Source organism: Fundulus heteroclitus, chromosome 13 (assembly GCF_011125445.2).
Source record: "Fundulus heteroclitus isolate FHET01 chromosome 13, MU-UCD_Fhet_4.1, whole genome shotgun sequence".
In the NCBI taxonomy this organism is placed as follows: Eukaryota; Metazoa; Chordata; class Actinopteri; order Cyprinodontiformes; family Fundulidae; genus Fundulus; species Fundulus heteroclitus.
In genome coordinates this window covers 34413163-34434407 of record NC_046373.1, presented here as the reverse complement: position 1 = coordinate 34434407, position 21245 = coordinate 34413163, and the positions used below count along the sequence as shown (strand labels likewise).

The 21245-nt window shown below is 37.1% G+C and overlaps 1 protein-coding gene across 3 annotated transcripts in view; it reads left to right on the top strand.

Annotated features, from left to right (window-relative positions):
* The window catches only part of LOC105917537 (thrombospondin type-1 domain-containing protein 7A), a 224076-nt gene extending 204871 nt beyond the window's left edge, over window positions 1-19205 (top strand). For 2 of the 3 annotated variants that reach the window (XR_004932392.1, XR_002427058.2), the window contains 7 exons: window positions 624-797; window positions 4001-4096; window positions 5743-5825; window positions 11477-11690; window positions 14536-14623; window positions 16371-16742; window positions 18141-19205. Coding sequence is in view for 1 of the 3 variants with exons in the window: in XM_012852377.3 (XP_012707831.2) it covers window positions 624-797; window positions 4001-4096; window positions 5743-5825; window positions 11477-11690; window positions 14536-14623; window positions 18141-18228 (743 nt within the window). In the remaining 2 variants the exon portion in view is untranslated. The remainder of the gene's footprint in view (window positions 1-623; window positions 798-4000; window positions 4097-5742; window positions 5826-11476; window positions 11691-14535; window positions 14624-16370; window positions 16743-18140) is intronic. The other variant, XM_012852377.3, reaches the window with a different exon arrangement.
* The last annotated feature ends 2040 nt before the right edge of the window (window positions 19206-21245 follow it).

The following is a 21245-nucleotide window of genomic DNA, read 5'->3' as shown; positions in this document are numbered from 1 at the left end:
TGTGTGTGTGTGTGTGTGTGTGTGTGTGTGTGTGTGTGTGTGTGTGTGTGTGTGTGTGTGTGGTGATCTATTACATAGCTGCTCAAATCACAGATCTCAGGTTACTCAATTAAAAAAGCTAAACAACAAAATAGTGACCCTGTAACATGCAGTATATATGATGCTAAGCATGCCAGTTTAACAGTTCATAATCAGAACTGGACCCTAAGTCATAAGACTAGGTTTCTATCCCCATGTAGGACAACAAGTGTAGAGCAAATGTCAGACAAATGTGATGGAAACCGTTTGGCCATATTTAAAATCAACAGCATGTTCTATGTTTTTGACTTTGAAAGATACTATTTAAGTAGTTTTGTGTTCTACAATATGCATTTCTGTTATATTAATATCTTTTATTGCTGTAATTGCACAGGAACAGCAATACTGTCAACTTTTTTGCCTGTCTTCTTGTACCTGCTGCTGCTGTGACAATATGAATTTCCCCTTCGGGGTATCAATAAAGTTTTTATTCTATTCTATTCTATTCTATTCTATTCTATTCTATTCTATTCTATTCTATGTGGTTGTTTTTTTCCTTCTCTGTAAAATATAAGGTTTTGTTTTTTTTGGTTGCCTTTTTGTAGGAGAATGCTACCTGACAGAATGGACTGTCTGGAGTCCATGTCAGTTAAGCTGTGTGAGTGGGGATGACCTAGGTTTTGGTTCAGTCCAAGTTCGATCCAGAGCTGTTGTTGCTCAGGATCCAGAAAACCTGCTTGAGTGTCCTGAACAAGAACTGGAGGCACGTCCATGTACAGGTCAGTTTAAGGGATCTTTGGTTGATGCAATGCAATAGGAGTGAATTTCCACCCGAACAATTAAGGTATTTTTCTATTCTTTTCTATTTTCTTCTATAGCAAAGCAGAAATCCTATGTTAAAACATAGATTATGTTGAAATGCCCAAGTGTAGAAGACCAACCAGAATTTTTACATTTGTATTGGTTTTATCTTCAGCTTCATTCAAAGAACATTCAGTAATAAGGTTATAGGTAATGTACCTTACAACTAAAAATATTTTATCTGGGTGTCCCATCTGAATTATTCAAGTTAGGTCTTCCAGTCACTTACATTTCAACAAGTGCATAAAGTCTTGCACCTGGGCTGCAGACTGCTTCTACTAACATTTAGGAAAGAATGAATCAATGAGATGATCTCAGTGAATTCCAGATATGTACTGTGATATGTGTCAAATAAGTTCAGTGTTTCCGCTCTACTTAAGGGTATAGTGGATGATTTTTTTTTCCGGAAATGTTGGTAAGAAACGGCCAAGTTCCTTTTTGAATAATCTTGCCTGCTCGTCCACTCCTCAGGGGAATCATGTGAAAGAATCTCTCAAATACACTGGTTTTCTTTCAGTCTTCTAAGGCCTTCCTCTTCTTCTCAACTTGTAAGACAGTTTGCTTCTTGAGACTCTCAGCCATTTTCAAAGTATATGGTGAGAGCAGTGGTGCTACAATGAACGACTGAAACAAAGCTCATTGGCTCCTTAAACACTAAAAGTGTGCATGCGCAGCCAGCAAGAAGTACCTGCTGGCTGCGCAGATCTGGAAAATCGAATCCATGCGTTTATCTTTAATCGATCACTGCAACAGTGTTTTCACAGGTCTGCTAAAAAAGTCGATCAGACAGCTGCAGCTGATCCAGAATGCTACTGCATGCGTCCTCACTAAGACTAAGAAAGTAGAGCACATCGCCCCAGTTCTAAAGTCCTTACACCGGCTGCTTGTATCTCAGAGAATAGACTTTAAAATACTCCTGTTAGCCTAAAAAACCCTGAATGGCTTAGCACCTAAATACATGACAGACTTATTATCAGTGTATCCGCCCTCCAGACCACTAAGGTCTTCTGGCTCAAATCTACTCTGCATACCCAGAACCAGAACCAAACATGAGAAGCAGCATTCAGTTCCTATGCTCCACTTATCTGGAACAAACTCCCAGAAGACTGTAAAAGTGCTGAAACCGCAAGTTCCTTTAAATCAAGGTTAAAACCTTATTTGTTTAGAGTTGCCTTTGAATGTTAATGTTGAAGTTTGAATCCAAAATAGTCTTATACTGTTATCTTATCTGACCTGCTGCTACTATTCCAATGCAATGTGCCTGCCTCCTCTGTAATGTTTTCCCTCTGTCTCTTTAATGCTTTTCTTTCCTTTATTTGATTTTTGTTTTGTTCATGTACAGTGCTTTGAATCGTCTTGTTACTGAAAAGTGCTTTACAAATAAACTTACCTAGCCTTGTCTTACCTAGCAAGGAATGTGCATGCACACAACGTTACATGAGCGCGTCACGATTGGCACATGGGACAACCAGTAAATAAGATGATCCCCCTGACACTTTAAACTGTAAGAAGATTGTCCACTATGCCTCTATTATTCCACACTCAGTTGGTGGTATAATAACAAAGTGGAAACAACAGCAACTTCATCATGAAGTGGTAGCCATTTAAGATCGTAGTGCAAGGTAAAAGAATACTAAGCCACATACTGTACCAAGGTCACCAATTGTCTGTAGAGTCAATAGCTGCAAAGGTAGAAATTGTGTGTGTAGAAAGCTCCATACCATGGGTTTCCAGGGCCAAGTAGCTGTATCTAAAGGCTGAGTTATACTCGGATGTTGGGTTGATGCGCCTGTAATGGACCGACAAAATTTGAAAACCCGATAATTCAACACAGAGAATGAATGTTTTAAAAGGTTTATTAATAATAAACTGGTGTTGCTGGAACAGGAACTGACTGAAGAACACACACTGTAACCACTGTAGGGAGAAAAGCAGGGTTAGTAGCCGAGAACAACTCAGTGGAAATGATAATGCACTGAATAAAAGCCACTACAGCCCCAGTGCCACTGGCTCATAATGGCCACACACAGCATGGCTCCGGTCACTTTTGAGTGTTTCAGGAACAGTTTTTATCAGGGCTAGCCCGAGTTTTAGCGGCTCTGCTGAGGAGTAAGGCCAAAGTAAGCAAATTCGAGAGGAATTTTTAGTGAACACACCTCTTTTCAGTAAAATTAGAAGGTTTTCTCCGAGGAAGTTCAAAACAACTGAAGAGCTACACGTTAATATCAAGGACCACAATGAACAGAGGATCAAACCGAAATATAATTTTATTATATTCAAACAATGAACCACAAGACACTAGCCCCTGAAATCAGACATACTTTAATCAGACATTCTTTAATAATCCCAGAGGGAAATTACTTAAAATATACCAGTAATTTGTGAATGCTGTTTTCAGCTACAGAATAAGCAGGAACAACATATAATTTAACAAAGTTGTGCTGCTTGAAACTTCTAGGCCATTTGATGTCAGTGCAGGTAAACTTGTTTGTTAATGTTGTATGAGGCTTGCACGTTTGAGGGTGTTCCCTTCCAGATCCCACATGACTGTCCAGCAGAGGGACCATAAGTGCCATAAAGACATGGATGAGCAAGTCTGATGTGGAAGAACTTAACTGGCATATGCATAGTTCTGACCTCAACGCAATAAAATTCCTTTGGGATTAAATAAAGCAAAAACTGAGTTAGGCCCACTGGTTTAACATCAGTGTCAGACCTCAAAAATTGGCTTTGGAGAGAATGGTCAACATGTATATGAACATACTTGAAAACCTTGTGCAAAGCTTTCCCAGATATGGTTGAAGCTTATCATGTTGATAATAATAACAACAACAATAATAATAATGTGGATATCATTGAGTTAGATGTTTTTGTCAGTCATTTCAGTAAGTGTAACTGATATATAGGTTTATTGCACAGTTAAATATTTCAAACCTTTTCTTCTTGTAATTTTGATGATGATAATAGCTTACAGAGTAAAAGTCCAAAATACAGTGTCTCAAAAAGTTTGAAGTGAGAAGTGAGTTAAGTGGATACTTTTACAATATATTGGATAATAAGTGAACTGCTGTGAAATAAGAAAATGCAGATGGAATTAATCAACCAGAGCATATTTCATTAGGTGGACAATGTTTTGAATACAAGTGGAGGACTGGACCATGGAGAGGCTCATCTCGTCATGTCTGGTGTGAGCGCTCTGATGGGATGAATGTTACAGGTAAGCATTATGTATCTAAATCAGTAGGTACTGTATGGTTTACAGTACCTACTCAGGCAGTTCCATACTGCTCATTGGTCCCAAAATAAACACTTCATAATTATCCAATGGCTCAATGTCAAATCCAATAGTTCTGCATTGACCCAGATAGTGTTTTGTTTTTATGTAAATTATAAATCTTAAATGAAGCTCATTCTTAGGAGCTTCATAAAAGGCGTTTAAGTGGCACTAAGAAGAATTTATCATTAACTCTGTTCTCCAGGCGCTCAGACTATCTGAAGCTTCTGTAACATGCAGAATTGTTTTTCCTTTCAGTTGAGCCTTCCCTACAAGCTGATTTCTTTTTTGGATATTTATATTAGCTCTCATCCTGACCATTACACATAAAAAAAACAAAAAACTGATAGATTATAAATCTTTTCCATGCATGCCTTCCTTACATGTCTGGTTTCTTCATAGGCATTTGCGCCATTTTTGTACCATACTGTGAGGTAATGCACATTTCTGAAGTTTCCCATGTAGCCAAAATTGTGATGGGTAGTTATGGATTAAAAACATGACAAATGCTGCGATCGTTTGGTGTTGACCCTGGGTGGGTTACTCATTGTACCATCTAGGAACCTTAATGGGGTGATATTACAAAAACTCACAAGGATGATCTTTTTTAGGTTTTCTGAATGAAATCTACCCTTATAGCATTTTTACTAATGTAAACTGTAGGGTCGAAGAAAACTGACGCATCAACCAACAATGTATAGGCTGAATTTAATACAAAGAAAACCATCTGTTCATTTGCACACTCTTGATGATGAACTTGTTTACAATCCTGGTTGATACTCCGTGTGGCAGTTTGTTAGCTCCTATCAGACAAGTTTGCTTCTGACTATCGCTGGCAGGAGTTGATTCAGAAATGCAAAACGTATTCTTTTTTTCTTTGCTTGCGGAGTAAAACGGTCCAAGTCTGTTGAGCCTTACCTGCTGTTCTTCTGCCACAGTCATGTCAAAACTGCCTCTCACCCAAACTCTGATTGTAGTGGTAAAAGAACATGAAATTTTTCTTTGAGAAAATGTCTTTGAGTGTAAGTGTTAGAGGAAGGAACAATATATTTGTCAGTGAAGAATTTACTTTTAAATCAAGCTCCCTGCGTTGCATGTATTGCTCAAGTACCGCTGGAGGTATCCACTGATGGGTAACTGAGCAGTAATAGTCTTTCTAGGTTGTGCATCGGTTGGTCTTTTTTACAAAAGCACTGCCTGTAATGTCAATTGCCATTTACCTTGAAACTTTCTGCTTCAAAAAGCAAAATAAAAACAATTGTTAGAGATAATGAGACTACAGCGACTGGACTGCAAAATAAGTTACCATGGAAATTACAGATAGAAGACAACGGACTCTGGAGGCACAGAGTCTGACCTAGATTGGACAGACTGATTAGGGGAAGATGTGTCAGCAAGGACACATCTACATTATAGTATGATCATTATAGTATGATCCAGTGTGATGAACGGAATAAATGAGGAGTGTTGTCATCATTTAACAAATGCAATATAAGCCCACACCCAGTTTTGGCACATCTTCATATGCAACAAAACCAATAATAAACCACAGAGCATTTTAGTTTGACCTCTTTCATTTTGCTTTGCAGGTGGTTGTCTGGCAGCAGTCAAACCAATGGCGGATCGATCCTGTGACCCTCCATGTATCATGCCATGGTCTTTGTGCACAGAGGTAGGTGTTGGATAAAGTAATAAAAATGGTTTACATATGTAATTAGATGCAGTTTAATTATTAAAAATATGGTGTAAATATATCACATTTTATGACTAAATTTAGTCATTTCACAAACACTTACAGGTCTAGTTCTGTATAGAGAGAATTTGTGATGGCCTATTAGATCCTTCTAGGTATCATGACTCTTCAATGTCATGAATCTTGATTTAGTTCAGCCTGATTATTGACTCAATGCACACTGCTCTGTGATGCTGTAAACCGAGCTAAACTAGTATGTCTTTAAAGATGAATGCCATGATTCCAAATCCCTAGAATAACAAACACACAGACAGATTCACATTGATATTCTAGACTCCAACAGCATTACTGTGAGAAGGCAATGAGCAGAATGAGAAAGAAGAGGGGTTGCAGCTCAACAAAGCCGATCTATGAACAATAAGATAGTAAGCTGGTCAGTAAGCAACTGCTGAGAGACTTCACCTGGGTTTAGAAGCAGTACAATGTATTTCTTAATTTTTTTCTGACAAAAATTAATGTCACAACTTCAGTTGCTGACATAGTTTAAGCATCCATCTATATAAATTGGGATAAGATTAATCAAAACATCATAAAAACATAAAATGTACTTGTCTCCCAAATTATTCAGTAAGTTCAAAGTAATGGAGTTGTTTCTATAAGCTGTCACACTCCCTATGACCTCGGTTTATCCCAAAACATTTGGGGAGAAAGAACTTTTCAGCAAAGCACAATGCTAATACAATATTTTTTTCCTGATCTGTACTTGCCGCTGTTGGTGAGCTGTGTATATGATGCAACACATTTGCTTTTATCTACTGCAATACACACAATGAACAAAAGCATGGGATTTTATAGGAAAGAGACTATATATTCACAGATTCTCCTCCTTTCCATCTCTGATCAGCATTTATGCTGGTGAAGATTTTAGTCATCCAGGTAATGGTCCTTCTAAAAAAGTAAAAAAAACAAATCGATTGGACTTTTTTTCTGAAGTGTGAAGACGTCTCGCTTCCTATCCAGAAAGCTTTCTTAATTCAAAATGTCTGGAGTAGTGTGGAGTTCCAAGCTTTATAGTATTGCCCAACAAATACCTTGTAATGGCTTAGATAACATGCAATTGAATCAAAACAGATCCACCCCCTTAGTAATGGGGAGTCGTTAGGGTCATTGTTGGCCAGGCTTGCAAGAGCGATGTTTTGATCACCCGTATGGAGGTGAGGATTGAGGTGATAATTGGAAGGAATCAACCCTATAGCTGAGTTGTACGTTTTTGAGTGATGGAACCTATGGCCTCCTCCTCCTCTGTCTAAGGTTGTTTTTTCTCTCTTAATGTAAATGGCTTCCTTCACGCCCCTTTCAAACTATCTGTCTTCTTTGTCCAAATGTGAACATTTTGGTCCTCAAAAGAGTGTCTTTTGTCCTTAAGATGTAGGTGGACAGCAGTCTTGTCCTGAGGAGGTAGCTCTCCTGTGTTGAGCCATGCATCTGTGGAGAGGTTGTTTGGATTCTCCAATATGAAGATCAGAACATTCCTCACTGCACTGAACTGCATACACCACTCTGCTCATCTTAGATTTGATCAGCATTTGTATTTATGTTTACAGGAGCTATGAGTAAAATATTTACTGCAAAATCAACCTAAATTATTCTCATTTCTCACTCAGGATGGAAGTAACCTTCCCTATAATCAATCGGTTCTCTCCATCAACAATGTATTAGTCACGTTTTTCTCCTTTCAAACCTAGAGGTGCGGTCCGGAACTACTTTGGTTCAAAGTGTAGCCCGTGTTTACTTCCTGGTTCCTCAGCCAATCTTATGAGATTTCCCAGGGTTCCCAACACAGAGCACATTATACTTAAATGAGCTGACATGATCACAGAGCACTGTGTGCTTCTTAAGCCAGCAGGTGTGGATCACCACAGGTCTTGGCCCGTTCCTGCTGTTATACTGCCACTCAGCTTTGGTTGAGGAATGAGAGTTTAACAGGTTGGTTAAAATCTAAAAATATTTTGCATCACAGCAGAAACTGATTTAATGCTGTGCATTTAGAAGATACTTACATATTCCTCAGATTTGGGTTGCTTAAATTAAATTACAAACAAGCATTTAAATGGTCACTATTTCTACTCTGTCAACTCTTTAGTGTAAAAAGCTTATGTTTGCATAACAAGGATTTCTGAGGAAGGAATTTCCTTTGAGATTATTGGGGAGCTTGGAAGCAGGGCAGTGAGCAGAGTCAGGGAAGAGTGGAGGGCAGATTTAGACTTAGCGCCTTCATATCCATGCCTTTCTGATCCACAGACAGCAGGTTTACCTCTCACTCTAAAGAAAAACCTAAGATTAAATTTAAGAAGTTAACCAAAGATTTTGTAAATTAATAGTTTTTTGTTTTGCACACAAAGATCTGTACTACATAGTGTTGAAAATTCCATGAGCAAAATTTGTTTAAAATATTTTGGTTAAAAAAAGAAATTCAACATTTAACATCGTTTGCAAGTCTCTTAAAAAGCTAAACTAATTACAGCTGGGTTTTTTTTAGCCTTCTGGCATCACATTCTAAGGTTTTTATAACTCCCAAAAACTTGAGGATTTAATTCAGCTCACAATAGGTTGAACTTTGTCTAAATTTTATGTTTTGGAGTTATAGATTTCTTGTGTTTAGGATTTAAGTTTTTCCATTTAAGCTCCCTCACAGCTGTTTCACGTTCAGTAACAAAAGGCTATCTGCATTTATATATAAATGTGTCTTGGAGGATAAAGCTAATATAAATAAAGTTAATTCACATGTGCTTGGTTCCTAGAGCAGTCCTGTAAATTTCTTAGGAAATTCAATAAGTTTATACTGAAGAAAAAAACATAGCTACTGTTTGCTTATTCTCTGAGGGTGTAAATGTAGGGAATCTATTCTGTATTATGACAATTTCTTTACTGAATAAAACCTTAAGCTTTATTTGAAGTACTGTTTATTCTGAGTGGCACTGTTAATTACTTTGGTCTGAATATCAAAACATTTAATCTTAAAGGAGCAATAAGCGAAATTTCACTACTAGGTGGTGCTTGAGCACTGTTTGTGGACCAAAACAAGATGTGTGACAAGCCTCACCTTTCTTTAGCTCCACTCTGACTGCCACCAAGCTCCTCCTTTCCCTTCTCACGCGTCGCCTTCTATGCACATATTTGTAAAAGATAAAAACACAGCAAAACAGCATCACCTTTCGGAGGAACATTTCAAGTGAAGAAGTAAGTAACTCATAACATTATAATGCTGTTAGCAACAGAGAGTGGGCGATCCACCTTTTTTTCGGTTGAGGACCATAGCCTCAGACTTACAGGAGCTGACTCTCATCCTGTGACGTCACAATACAACAAGGTCTGGATTCATAAAAAGTCAGTGAAATCTTTAGGAATATATATCACATAACATATAGTCCTGTACAACAATGTTTAAAAGGCTGAAAATTACATTGTTATCGGCTTGTTTTGGTAACAGCAGTTACACCTCAGCCTGCATTTATCCATAGCCCCGGCAGATTTGTTTTTTACGTATTCTTTTGATTTTACATACATGTTATCTCGGAATAGATGAAATAATATTTCAGACTTGCCACAGCAGTTCCCTCCCCCAGATTCTCTAACAAGTCAGGTGTCTGAAGATTAGGATGGTGGCTAGAATCCCTTCCAAGCTTAAAGATTTGGACCTCATCACTAAAGATAAATTGATAAAATACCAGTGGAAACATGCAAAAATCTGCTCAACACTTGTAAGAAGATTTTCATTGCTTTAAATGGCTAGAAAGATTTTTTCGTTATTAATTATGAAGGGCATACATATCTTTTAACAGTTTTATCATTTTCTTTTGCTTTGTGATGCTTTTTTAATTTCCCATCAGACACAAACTTCCGGTAAATGCTTTAAAAATTGTTTAGCAGCTGTACATAATAAATTAAATATGAATCTCAGCAAAACCAAGTCAGCTTAAATTAAGTAAGAGATCATAACATAACCTTAGTTTAACAAAACTAAAGAACATCTTGTCAGTCACAGACTTTGACACCCATGTGCATTTTGACATTTCTAAGTACAAGCACATCAGCTTCCAACTGTACTCTCAGCCTTCAAACAAATATTATATTGTATGCCATGTGTCCAGAAAGTTGTGTACACTAGCTGTTTGTTTCCTAAACCTTTAAGGAGCCTCATAGAAACTGCACAGTGTTACACTGATTTTCTAACTTTCAGATCTTTTCATTTTCTGAATGTCAGTTTGGTATAACTGTTGGTTGCAAAGTTATTGTCATTCTGTCCTGCATACTAGGATACTATGTGCCAAAAAGGGGATGATTGAAATGTTAAACAATTGTAGAGCCATATTTTAAGGAGCAAAACTTATAAACCAAACATTTGTTAATTGTGCAAAGTTTTAGACTTCATCATTTACTATGGTGACGGCAGTATAGAAATACCTTGGCCGGGCCAACTGTGACTCAGTGGGAGAGTAGTTTTCTTGCAATCGGGAGGTTGGCAGTTCCCATTCCAGCTTCATCCTGTTACATGTCGAAGTGCTCCTAGTAGGGTTGTCACGATACTAAAATTTTCAACTCGATACCGATACTCAGGAAAATATTCGATACTCGATACCATTTTCGATACCACAAGGATAAAAACAAAGACCCCAAAATTTCACAGAAATATGTTTATTAATAAATAAAATACTAATAAATAAATAAATACAGTAAACAATAATAACAATATTTTGAGGTTGTATGCTGTGCACAATATTAAGCAGGCCTGATTAAAAAGAAGTGTTCCTTCCTTGGCTATGCTTTACAACACATTGACACTAGCCAAACCAGTTAACAAACAAAAATAAATGCTGTATTCTCAGCAGCTGCACCTGTTACAAAAAAAAAAGTCTGAAACTGAAAAGTGCACAGAATTATTCAATCACAGTGTTCAGAAAGTGCATTTTTCTCTTTTCTGCACTCTAGATGAATGACTGTTTAGGTGGCACTGGTGGTAGCATTGGCCTGAATTTGCTTTGCTGTTTGTAAAAAATTTTTGCCAAGTCCCCAGCTTCTGGGGGACTTGGAAAAAACACCCCACCCCGCGGCATCTATACTTTGGAAAATGAGTATTGTATCCGGATACAACATTTTAGTATCTATACTTTTTTGAGTATCGATACTTTTGACAACCCTAGCTCCTAGTCAAGGCACTTAACTTGGGGTTTAGTGTCTTGGCTACCGACCTGTGTATCGGTGTCTCGTTGCTAAGTATGATTGGGTGAATGTGGCTCTTGCGTAAAGCACTTTGAGTGATTGGTTTGATTATAAAACCAATATATAAAATCAGTCCATTCACTGTTAACCCTTTTAGACTTAATTCAAAATTGCATCAATAAAAAGGTCATTAATACAAAGAAAAACATTGCACTGTCCCCAATAGCATATAATCCACATCGACTTTTTTGCAAACCTTTATTAAACTGTTCATTAGCTGATTTTCATATGTTTTGACGATTATTTGTTCAACTGATTTTTTTAAAAGCTGTTTAGGACAGCAGTGTCATGACTGCAAATGCTAGATGAAGTAGTGTATTTTGTAAAACCTTTGCTTCTACCTGCTTTAGGCAGGCGTGTGTGGCTGTGAAGAGGGCTACACTGAAGTAATGACATCGGATGGTGCGTTGGATCAGTGCACTGTTATCCCAGTGCTGGAGATCCCAACTGCAAGTGACAACAAAGCTGACGTCAAGACAATCCGAGCATTCAACCCCCTCCAGCCTGCAGCTAGCACACCAGGCAGAGCAGGAAGAACCTGGTTCTTGCAACCCTTTGGTCCAGGTAACAAACTCTTTGGGGTTGCTTCTGTACAGCTACGAAGCAGATTTGAGATAGCCTCAGATCCATTTCAAAGCAAATATCAAATCATATTTCTGTTCCATGGTTTGAAGTGAAGGAACTTGACTGCATTGTGAGATCACCAGGTGATGATGGGCAACATGACTGCAACATACAGACATGATGTTAATTGTTACGAGCAGAGGATTGCAAACAAGGGCTTCATGGCCATAAATGGATAAGAAACGAGAAATGTATTTTTATCCAGATCCGAATGTGTTAAACTAATGAGTGCAGACTTTTATGATCACAAAGCTGATAGCTTCAATCTGAGCTGGATGCTGTTGTTTGATTGTCAGTGTAGGTGGTTTTTATATCCCCACTCTATAAAGGTACTTTCTAACTAAAGTTAAAAAGATACAATAAACATCATCTCTTGTATAGATGGGACTGTCCATGAACCCCTGTTTTTATTTATTTTATTTGGGTTTTCTTTAACCAGACTAAATCCCATGGAGATTAAAAACCTCCAGGTCTCCTTTGGAAAAGGATACCTGGCAAATACTTACCTGTATATTTTGAAAGCAACATTAAGACATTAACATTAACAATAACACTGGAATTACAAGATGCTTTTTGATCTGAATTTCCACAAAAGTGTCTCATCCAGTCATGGGGGGCGATTGGGGCTCTAGGCTAACACCAGCACACCAGTGGGTGTCATCTGCGAACTTCAGGTGTTTTGCAGACGGGTCCGAAGATGTGCTGTCGGCACTGTGAGCTGAGTGATCTTCTGGTGGAGGATATCAATGTTGATTGTGTTGAAGGCTGAGCTGAATTCTACAGCCAGGAGCCTGGCCTATGTCCCTGGGTGGTTTAGGTGGTGCAGGATGACGTGTAGACCAAGGTTGACAGCATCCTCTGCCAACTTGTTTTCCCTGTATGACCACAGACGTCAGAGCAATAGGTCCGTAGTCATTTAAACCCTAGTAATAAATACTTGGGTTTTAAAATACTTTTGTAGAACTTGAAGAATTAACTCAAGCGTTTACTCAAGTAAAAGTATAAAAAGTATGAAAATAAAGTAATTTAAGAAAAAAATGCAGTTAAAGACCAAAGCTTAGACTGCTGGCACCACAACACCTATAGTGCACCACCCCACACCCCAATTTTTTTTTTCTAAAGGCCATTATAACTATAATGTTATATTAGATAAGAAGATAAGATAAGGAATTCCTTTATTGACCCACAAGGGTTACACATATTTTTTATTAATGAAAAACAAGCTAATCTAATCTATCTAAAGCAACAGAGAATTTGCTTATTAGAAAGGCTAAAATAAATACCAGAGTAAGTATGCCATAATTATTGATAGTATGGCAGGTGTACCATAGCATCTAAAAGACAATGTAAACAATTCATGATCAGATCAGAACCATTTGCATGTTGTAAACACTTATTGAGACTGTTTTGAGCAGCAGAGATTATGAAGTCTAATAGCAGCTGGGAAGAACAATCTGGGGAAGTGACCCTTAGAGCACTTTTGTATGACACATTTTTGATCAACCCCCATCACTAGCATAGACATCATACATGTAGACGCGTTGTTGGGCGGGTTCTGCCTATGCTGCAATATGTCAGAGCGTCCGCCATGTTAAATGTGGCAAATCTGCAGTTACTCAGTCACTTTAACAGTATCAGAGGGACTCTAATCTCAGAATATACTCTGTATTCGTAATATTTTTATTTTTTTAATATTACAAGTTTATTTTCGTATCCCTTTAGCTTCATTCTCCTGAATTTATTCTCGTAAAGAATAAAAATAATTAAAATAATCTAACCTTGCGCTATTACTCCAGGAGTGAAATAATTCTGCAAACTGTGACTATTCTGGTAATTTTCCCTTTTAATTCTCATAATATGACGTTTTTCTCATAACATTACCACTTTTGTGTTTTGTTTTGTTTTGTTTTTTGTTTTTTTACTTTATTGTCCTAGGTCTTTTTTCTCATATTAGTAATTTTACCTCTTTAATACTCGCCCAAAAAGTCTGTTCCTAAAGTTTGACATGTGACACGGTTTTATGAAATAATGAAAACCACAATGTTTAGATTTAAGAAATTGATTCTTACATCACATACACATATACACACACAGAAATATACACACACACACACACACACATATAATATATATATATATATATATATATATATATATATATATATATATATATATATATATATATATATAGCCTGTGTTGCCATGCTGCAGCTTTAGTGTGTCCAGTTTTGCAACATGGTGTAGCCTTAGTTTATAGAAGGCAGATACAAGTTGTGAAATCAGCCCGAATACATTTCCATGCAGCACAAGAATGAGGCATCTTCCCTGATCCACATTCACTACAACAGAACTTAACCTTTTTCTGACACATACAATATGCCGGTAACGTTGACGAGCGAACCCAGGCGCGTCTACGTATATGATGTCTATGATCACTAGTACCTGTAGTATACCTCTTACTAACAGAGTTAGAGCTCTACTGCCTCATCCAGCCCAGACAATGAACTGCAATAGCATGAAGTACATTTAAATCAGGGGTATCAACTTGTTTAATACATTTGCGTGTCACTTTCTTGATATTTTGCATAAAAGCTCTAATGTTTTTAGACTTAAATATGGAATGCAGCTTTTGTCTTTTTTTAAATGTTAATGTTTCGGCACAGGTTAAAAACAACTGTTTTGCTTCATTTGACATGTTTATCATACTGACAGCAGGAAAAATGTCGCGCATAATGCAGTCTTGTAAATGAATCAACATAATGTGAGTGTGGGTTTGTCTTTGCAGATGGGACACTGAAGACCTGGGTGTATGGAGTTGCTGCAGGAGTGTTTGTTTTACTCATCTTTATCATATCAATGACATATTTAGCCTGGTAATGTACCAAATTCTTAACAATTATCATTCCGCCATCAACGTTTTTTCATGTCCTGTTTTGCCATTTATCAACATTGAGTGATGTGATGGAGGTTCCCATAAAAAAACAATGTTTGTCAACAAATTGGGGGGGGGGGGGGGGGTGCATGTCCCAAAGTCTATCATAACTGGTCCCCCACAACCGCAGTCTAAATTCTCTCTTAACTTTCTCTTTTTTTGTTGAAAATTTATTGAGACATTTCTATTTTCCAATATTAGTGCTCCTTAAACCTCCCTGACAACATTGCTAATAAGCCAGTTAAAGTAACACAAACAAACCTCAAAGGCAGTTGTGTTTGGTTTTAGAATAGAATAGAATAGAATTCAATTTTATTGTCATTGTACTGTCACAAGTACAAAGCAACGAAATGTGGTATCAACATGATTCCAATTTAGTTTATCTATTTATTTATTTATTTGTTTATCTATATAGAGCCAATTCACAGCAATGCAAATAATAATAATAATTTTAACCAGGGCTCCAGTGCAGGTTTGACAATAATAGAAAAATGACATTTAATTTTAATAATTTACACGTCTAAGCATTGAGAACCTCAACGAGGAAAAACTTTTCCCTATGCTAAAGGACAAAAAAAATAAGTTGCCAAAAAAATTAACTCCTACAGTTTCTGCCACATGAATCCTTAAGTTTAATGTTTTTACCATCATTATCTCAGTTTTTGTGTTACTCACAGAGGCTAAATGTGAGAAATGAGATCTTTTGCTTCAGGCCATCACACAGCTCCACAGTACCTTCATATGTTGAAATCTTTTTAGACAAGATAGTCAATCCTAAGGTACTTCTAATGCCAACCACAGTATTCTCCAAAAGTTAACAATGGAGAACACTGGACATCTTCACATTCCTTTTAATACTTTAGACCATATTTCAATGTTTCAGTTGATCTTTTTCAATTACACCATTGGCAAACCGAGTACAAATCAAGTGTCAGGCATAAAAAAAACTATCTACGGAAATCAACAGGAAATGGCATTAGAACGATGTGAAATTCTTCTATTAAGTACCTGCTGCAGGCCACACTTTTCATCTTACTGGTGCTCTCTGTGTGACTAACTATTACAGTAGCTGTTTTTGATAGATTCAGTAAAAAAACAAGAGGTAGGAGTCCATTATGAAAAAGTGCTCAATAATCATTCGGCCCTTGTATGTAACATGAGTGGCTTAACACAGAAAACATTTTCCACTGAAAATAGTCAGGAGTCTAAACTGAACAGAATAGCATCCAACACCAAAAGAACTTCAGACGGCTGGGTGAAATATTTATTAAGAGCACTTAGATTAATCAGAAGAAAATCTGGCTGCTTTTTCAGTTTTCATATTTGTTGTTTCCTGCTTTCCATCTGCAATTTGTCAGCAGGGGCTTTTCCTTATATTTGTGATGATATGGAGTAAAGACCACAATAAATGCTTAAATTTAACTTTTAAAAATACACATAAATTGACTGAAAAGTTAATATATGAAATACTGGAATTGAAAACATGTGTGGAACCCCATTAAACCATTCCTTTGACAAACTAAATGGGCTTCTGGTGCCTTATTGAAAGACAATAGAGGGAATCAAAACCCCCATCAGATCACTGCTCGCTTTTATTTATTCATCCTTTTTTTCTTAAATTTTCTCATCATTTGTCCCTTTCTGTTTCTTTATTTTGTTCTGTGCCTCCACTCTCACACTGTGTTCAGTTATTGTGGTCGTTGCCTTTGCCGCAAGTTGAGGTCTGAATCCACCTCAGATGGGGCTTACTGGATGGAACCGAGCACCCATACAGTGCCTTACACCTGTCCCGCCTGCCAGAAACTAGAGCAAGATGAGTTTAATCGGGAGAGCCAGCTTCAACATGAGCCACAGCATCAGTGTGTCCAGCAGCCTCCATCTTCACAGCACCATTTACAGCTGGAACAGTCCCTGCCACCACCTCACTCTGAAACACTTATCACTTAGTCAGGGCCTTGCCCACACCCTGTTCCGTGTTCACTGTTCACTGCACAAGCAAACAGTATGTGCCTTAACACAGAGCACCTCTTGTCTCCCAGTGGATCACATCTTGTAGTGAGGTGAGCTGAACAGCACTGGTCACACACAGCAACTGACCCCAGGGTCTTACTAGTGTAGCCGCCACAGTTGATGCAGCAGCGTGTGAACTCAGAACATTAATAAAATATGTGTTGTTCCCACTGTATTGTGTAGTAAAAACACGGAGACTTATAATTAAAGTATCTAAAACAGCAACTGAGAGTAGTAAGTACTTCACATTAAAGCTTTCCAACGCTCAGATTGTAGTTAGTAGTACTGTAGCCCCATCTAGTGGTCATCCAATCACACTTACTGTTGATACACAGCTATGTCCTTGTGTCAGTCATATTGAATTTCCAGGGGATTGGGGGGATTTGGTATCACATTCAAAGTTTATACCTTTCCAACACCTCCCACTTCATTTTCACCCCATCCTACCATTAAGCATGACATTGCTACCTCAAAAGTAAGAGAGCAAGTACAGTTCTTGGAATTATATATTCTGTTGTTCATCTTATTTTAGAAGACTGCATTAAAGCTTTCCAAGCTTTAATCTATTGGTCACACAGCAAAATAGGAACATGGGAAAAAAACTATGTTTACACACACCTCATAAGAAGGGCAAACCAATATTTTTCTCACTGTCTGACATTAAATCTGACAAAATCTACATAATTTAGGATTAGTGAAATTGTTTGATGTCCAAATCCTGAGAGGTTTTCTTTTTAAATTTCTTTTTACTTTCTTTATATTCAGAGGTTTACATACCTTTCAACAGTATTAAGTTGAATTATATAAACCGTTTGGTTTGGGATCAAACGGTTTGCACTTCCTTTAACAAACTTCTTAGAATAGTGTGCTGAAGTTTTGACCCACACACTTTCCCACCAAAACCTCTTCTCTGCGCTACAGAACCCGTCTCCTCCCTGAACAGTATAATGACTAAACTTCCCAAGACCTGGAACCTGGAAGATGTCCGCTAAGATGAATCAGACTTTTGGAGGTCTACAGTACTCCTTCCAATATTCTGTCAGATTTCTTTCGATTTTATAGAATAGTTTAAAGGCATAATGAGCTTAGCCTATGTAAACTTTTTTTTTATTTCTAAAAAACATGTCTGCCATTATTTTGGCATATATACAAAATATATATATTTATTCTAATCCTAATTGACGTAAAACAGAAAAATCTGTCAAATCTGAGAGGGATAAATAACAATGGCTTTGTTTCTTTTTGTACACGGATGTACAGAATATGTAAATATGTGGCCTCAACTAAACATCAGGCAATAGACATCAATAAGCATAGTAAAAACAAATAAATAAATCTTGGACCGTTATTGAACTAATTCTTATAGTGAGGGATAAAGCAACCATAATGTTGCTGCATTCCAATTAAAGAGTCTAATTAATGCTTGTCGTCATGTGTCCATTTTGCAGCAAAAAGCCAAAGAAGCCACAGCGACGGCAGATGAACAACAGACTGAAGCCTCTGACTCTGGCCTATGATGGAGATGCCGACATGTAGAAGTCTTCCTCTTCACAGACGTACTGTACAAAATTCTGTCCTTGTTTGGGAGGCAGGGTCACTGTTAATACCCGTATATAACAGGGTCACTACAGGGCAATAGTCAGCAAATACGCAGACTAACTTTCTGACGTGGAATAGAAACCTCTGAACTAAAGACACCTAAACTCCATGTTTATTAGCAGCCTTGATGTTCCTGTTTTCCATTTCTATGTTTTAAATGTGTACATTGTTTTATAAGAGCCTTCATGACCTCGCTGTCTTCCTCTGGAAGTCTGCCTTTGCTTCTTTCTACCATCGACTGCATTTAAACCATATTCAGTGGAGAGGGGGAAAAAATAAGAAATTTAGCTGTAAAAGCACAAATATTAATTCATCAGTTGTTAATTTTGTTACAGCTTAGTTGCATGGTCTTTGCTCCACTTGTTGCTCATGGACCTTGAAAGAACTTTCAGTCTTCTATTTGACGTTATTGGATGGAAGCAATAGTAAAGCAAAAATATCACAAAAAAAGAAAAGTGAGCACAAAGGATCCTCGAGCTGCCATCACTTCTGCCTGCCCCTCCTCTCTTATTTCCAGGCATAATTTTGCACTATATTAGTGCAGCATGATATGTACTTATGTCTCCCTTTGCCATATGAAAACTGCCTCTCTCAATACAAGATGATGTACAACTCTTGTACAAGAAATGTAAAAAAAAAAAGTTTTTGCTAACAGAACTTAACAATGTTTGATAATTCTTTTGGTATCTCTTGTATGTTATATGACTAAATTTTGTAAATAGATTTTCTCCTGTGATTTCAGCTTTCTAATACGGATTTTACAGCTATTTATCAAAATCTCTGCTGGAACCTTTGTTTGATCTGTTAACTGTGACTTAACATAAGCATTTTTAACCTTTCTAGAAAAAGTTATACACTGACCCACTGATAGTCAAAACTACCATATACATTGTAAAAACCTCTAACTTTGACTTGAAAATAGAGGACAAAATAATCTGTTATAAAAACTTCTGATCATAAGACAGACAAAATTAGACTATTTGCATTTTGTTCTACTGGTTTTTAACCAGGTTGTAAACTGGCTTGAACATGCAAAACACTTAGTGAGCTACCCACTCAAAGATTTCTGTCAGCATTCTCAATGGAAGTGTTGTAGGCTAGCGAGAAATGGTGTCTGGTTTTATAAACTTCCCTGGCCATCCATCCCCAAAACATTTCTGTGGGATTTCAATCAAGAGAATGTGCAGGATGAACCAAAGGGGGCTGATGTCCTTTGTCATGTGGTAAATGGACGGAACTTAGGTATGAATTTTCTAGTCATACTGACCATTCAAATCACTTTTACATTAGAGGTGTTTTCACCCATCTGCATAAAGAATGTTCAGTACAGTCATTCACTGAGCACAGATTGACAGCTACTTGAGGTAAAGTGCCTTACTCAAAGGGAAGTCAGCATATGAAGAGTAGGGTGGGGGTGTAATGGAATCAAACCCACAAATTTCCAATTGTAAGATGACTGCTTGTCCCACAGAGCCACTTCCAACCTAGATGGCCATTGTGAATTGCACTTATGAAGGAAACAACTCCAGCAGGATCTCAATCTTAGGTCAGTAACATTGGAAGCCATCAGGAGGGTACAAATATTTTTCTTTTTTCATCAGAAACCTTTTTCAAAATTCCCACAGGCACGTTTGTAGAATGGTCTTTGAAGGCTTTTATTTGTTCTATAAGGTGTTCTCTTATAGCAGTGACTGGACTGCAGCCAGGTTTAGTGAATGGTCTAGCTTGTGTCTTTACAGACACAGCCATCACTCAAGCATCCAGTTGAGCATGGGTGAAACTATTTGGGGGGATGTACCTGTTTAGTTTTTTGTCCTGCAACCTTAAAAGTTATTAACTTACTACATCCAGCTTAAGCAGCGATGGCCCTTTGTGAGATTCCTTGCTTGTGCAGCTCAATAATTCTGCCACATTTTAAGACAGAGAAAGTAGTTAAAAATGACATGTACAACTCAAATTTTGACTTTTTAAGGCATGTCCTAAAGATTTGATCAACTGATGAACAGCCTGGTGGAGCATAAATGGAGTTTTCCATTATTTGCCCACTCCGGCCTTGTTCCTTCTTTTTCCATGTTGAAGCTCTACTTTCACAATGGTTACAATCCACTAGTATGAAATGCAAATACTTCTAAATTCTTCCCTGGTGTTAAAGTTTTAAGCAGGACACACACACACATATACTGTATATATATATATATATATATATATATATATATATATATATATATATATATATATATATATATATATATATATATATATGGATGACTGGATGTTACTGAATATTATTGCAATTACAGAGCAAAGTCATTTTAAATGCAGCTTGTATTTAAAGATCTTTTACCCTAACAAAGACAATATACAAAAAATAATGCCTTTGCTTGAAGGCGGTAACATAATATTTACTATTCATCTCTAAAGTCCTTCAGGAAAATTATGACTGTCTTCAGTGAAATTTCCTCTCTTCCAAATGCCAATGCCCTTAAATTTGTTTTAAATTAGTTTTAGAGTACAACACTTTGCATTTCGGACAGTCTCCCCAGATGGTACAGTAACCCAGGATGAATCAGTTAGTATATATTGCATTTAACAAGTCATTTTGAGGCCATAGAAAGTCATTTTAATCGTCTATGGAATTTGTTCAAAGAATGTTTAATTTATTTTTTCCCAGCATATTTTTTGTAAATAATGTTTTTATTTATTATTTTATTTATTGTCAATGTACCGTTTTTTTTTACTGCACATGTTTCCCAAAAAAAACAAGCGAAAGAAAAAAGCAGAAGGAGTGAATGTGGATGTAAAAGAAAAAAAGCTACCTTTTAAAAAATTTGCTCATGAACGTATCTTTTTCCTACTGTTTCTTTATATGTATTTGATTAATTGCTGATAATAAAATGAAAAATGTTCTGTTGTCTCTGAAGTGGGTTCAGTCAAACAGAATTGTGAACTGACTT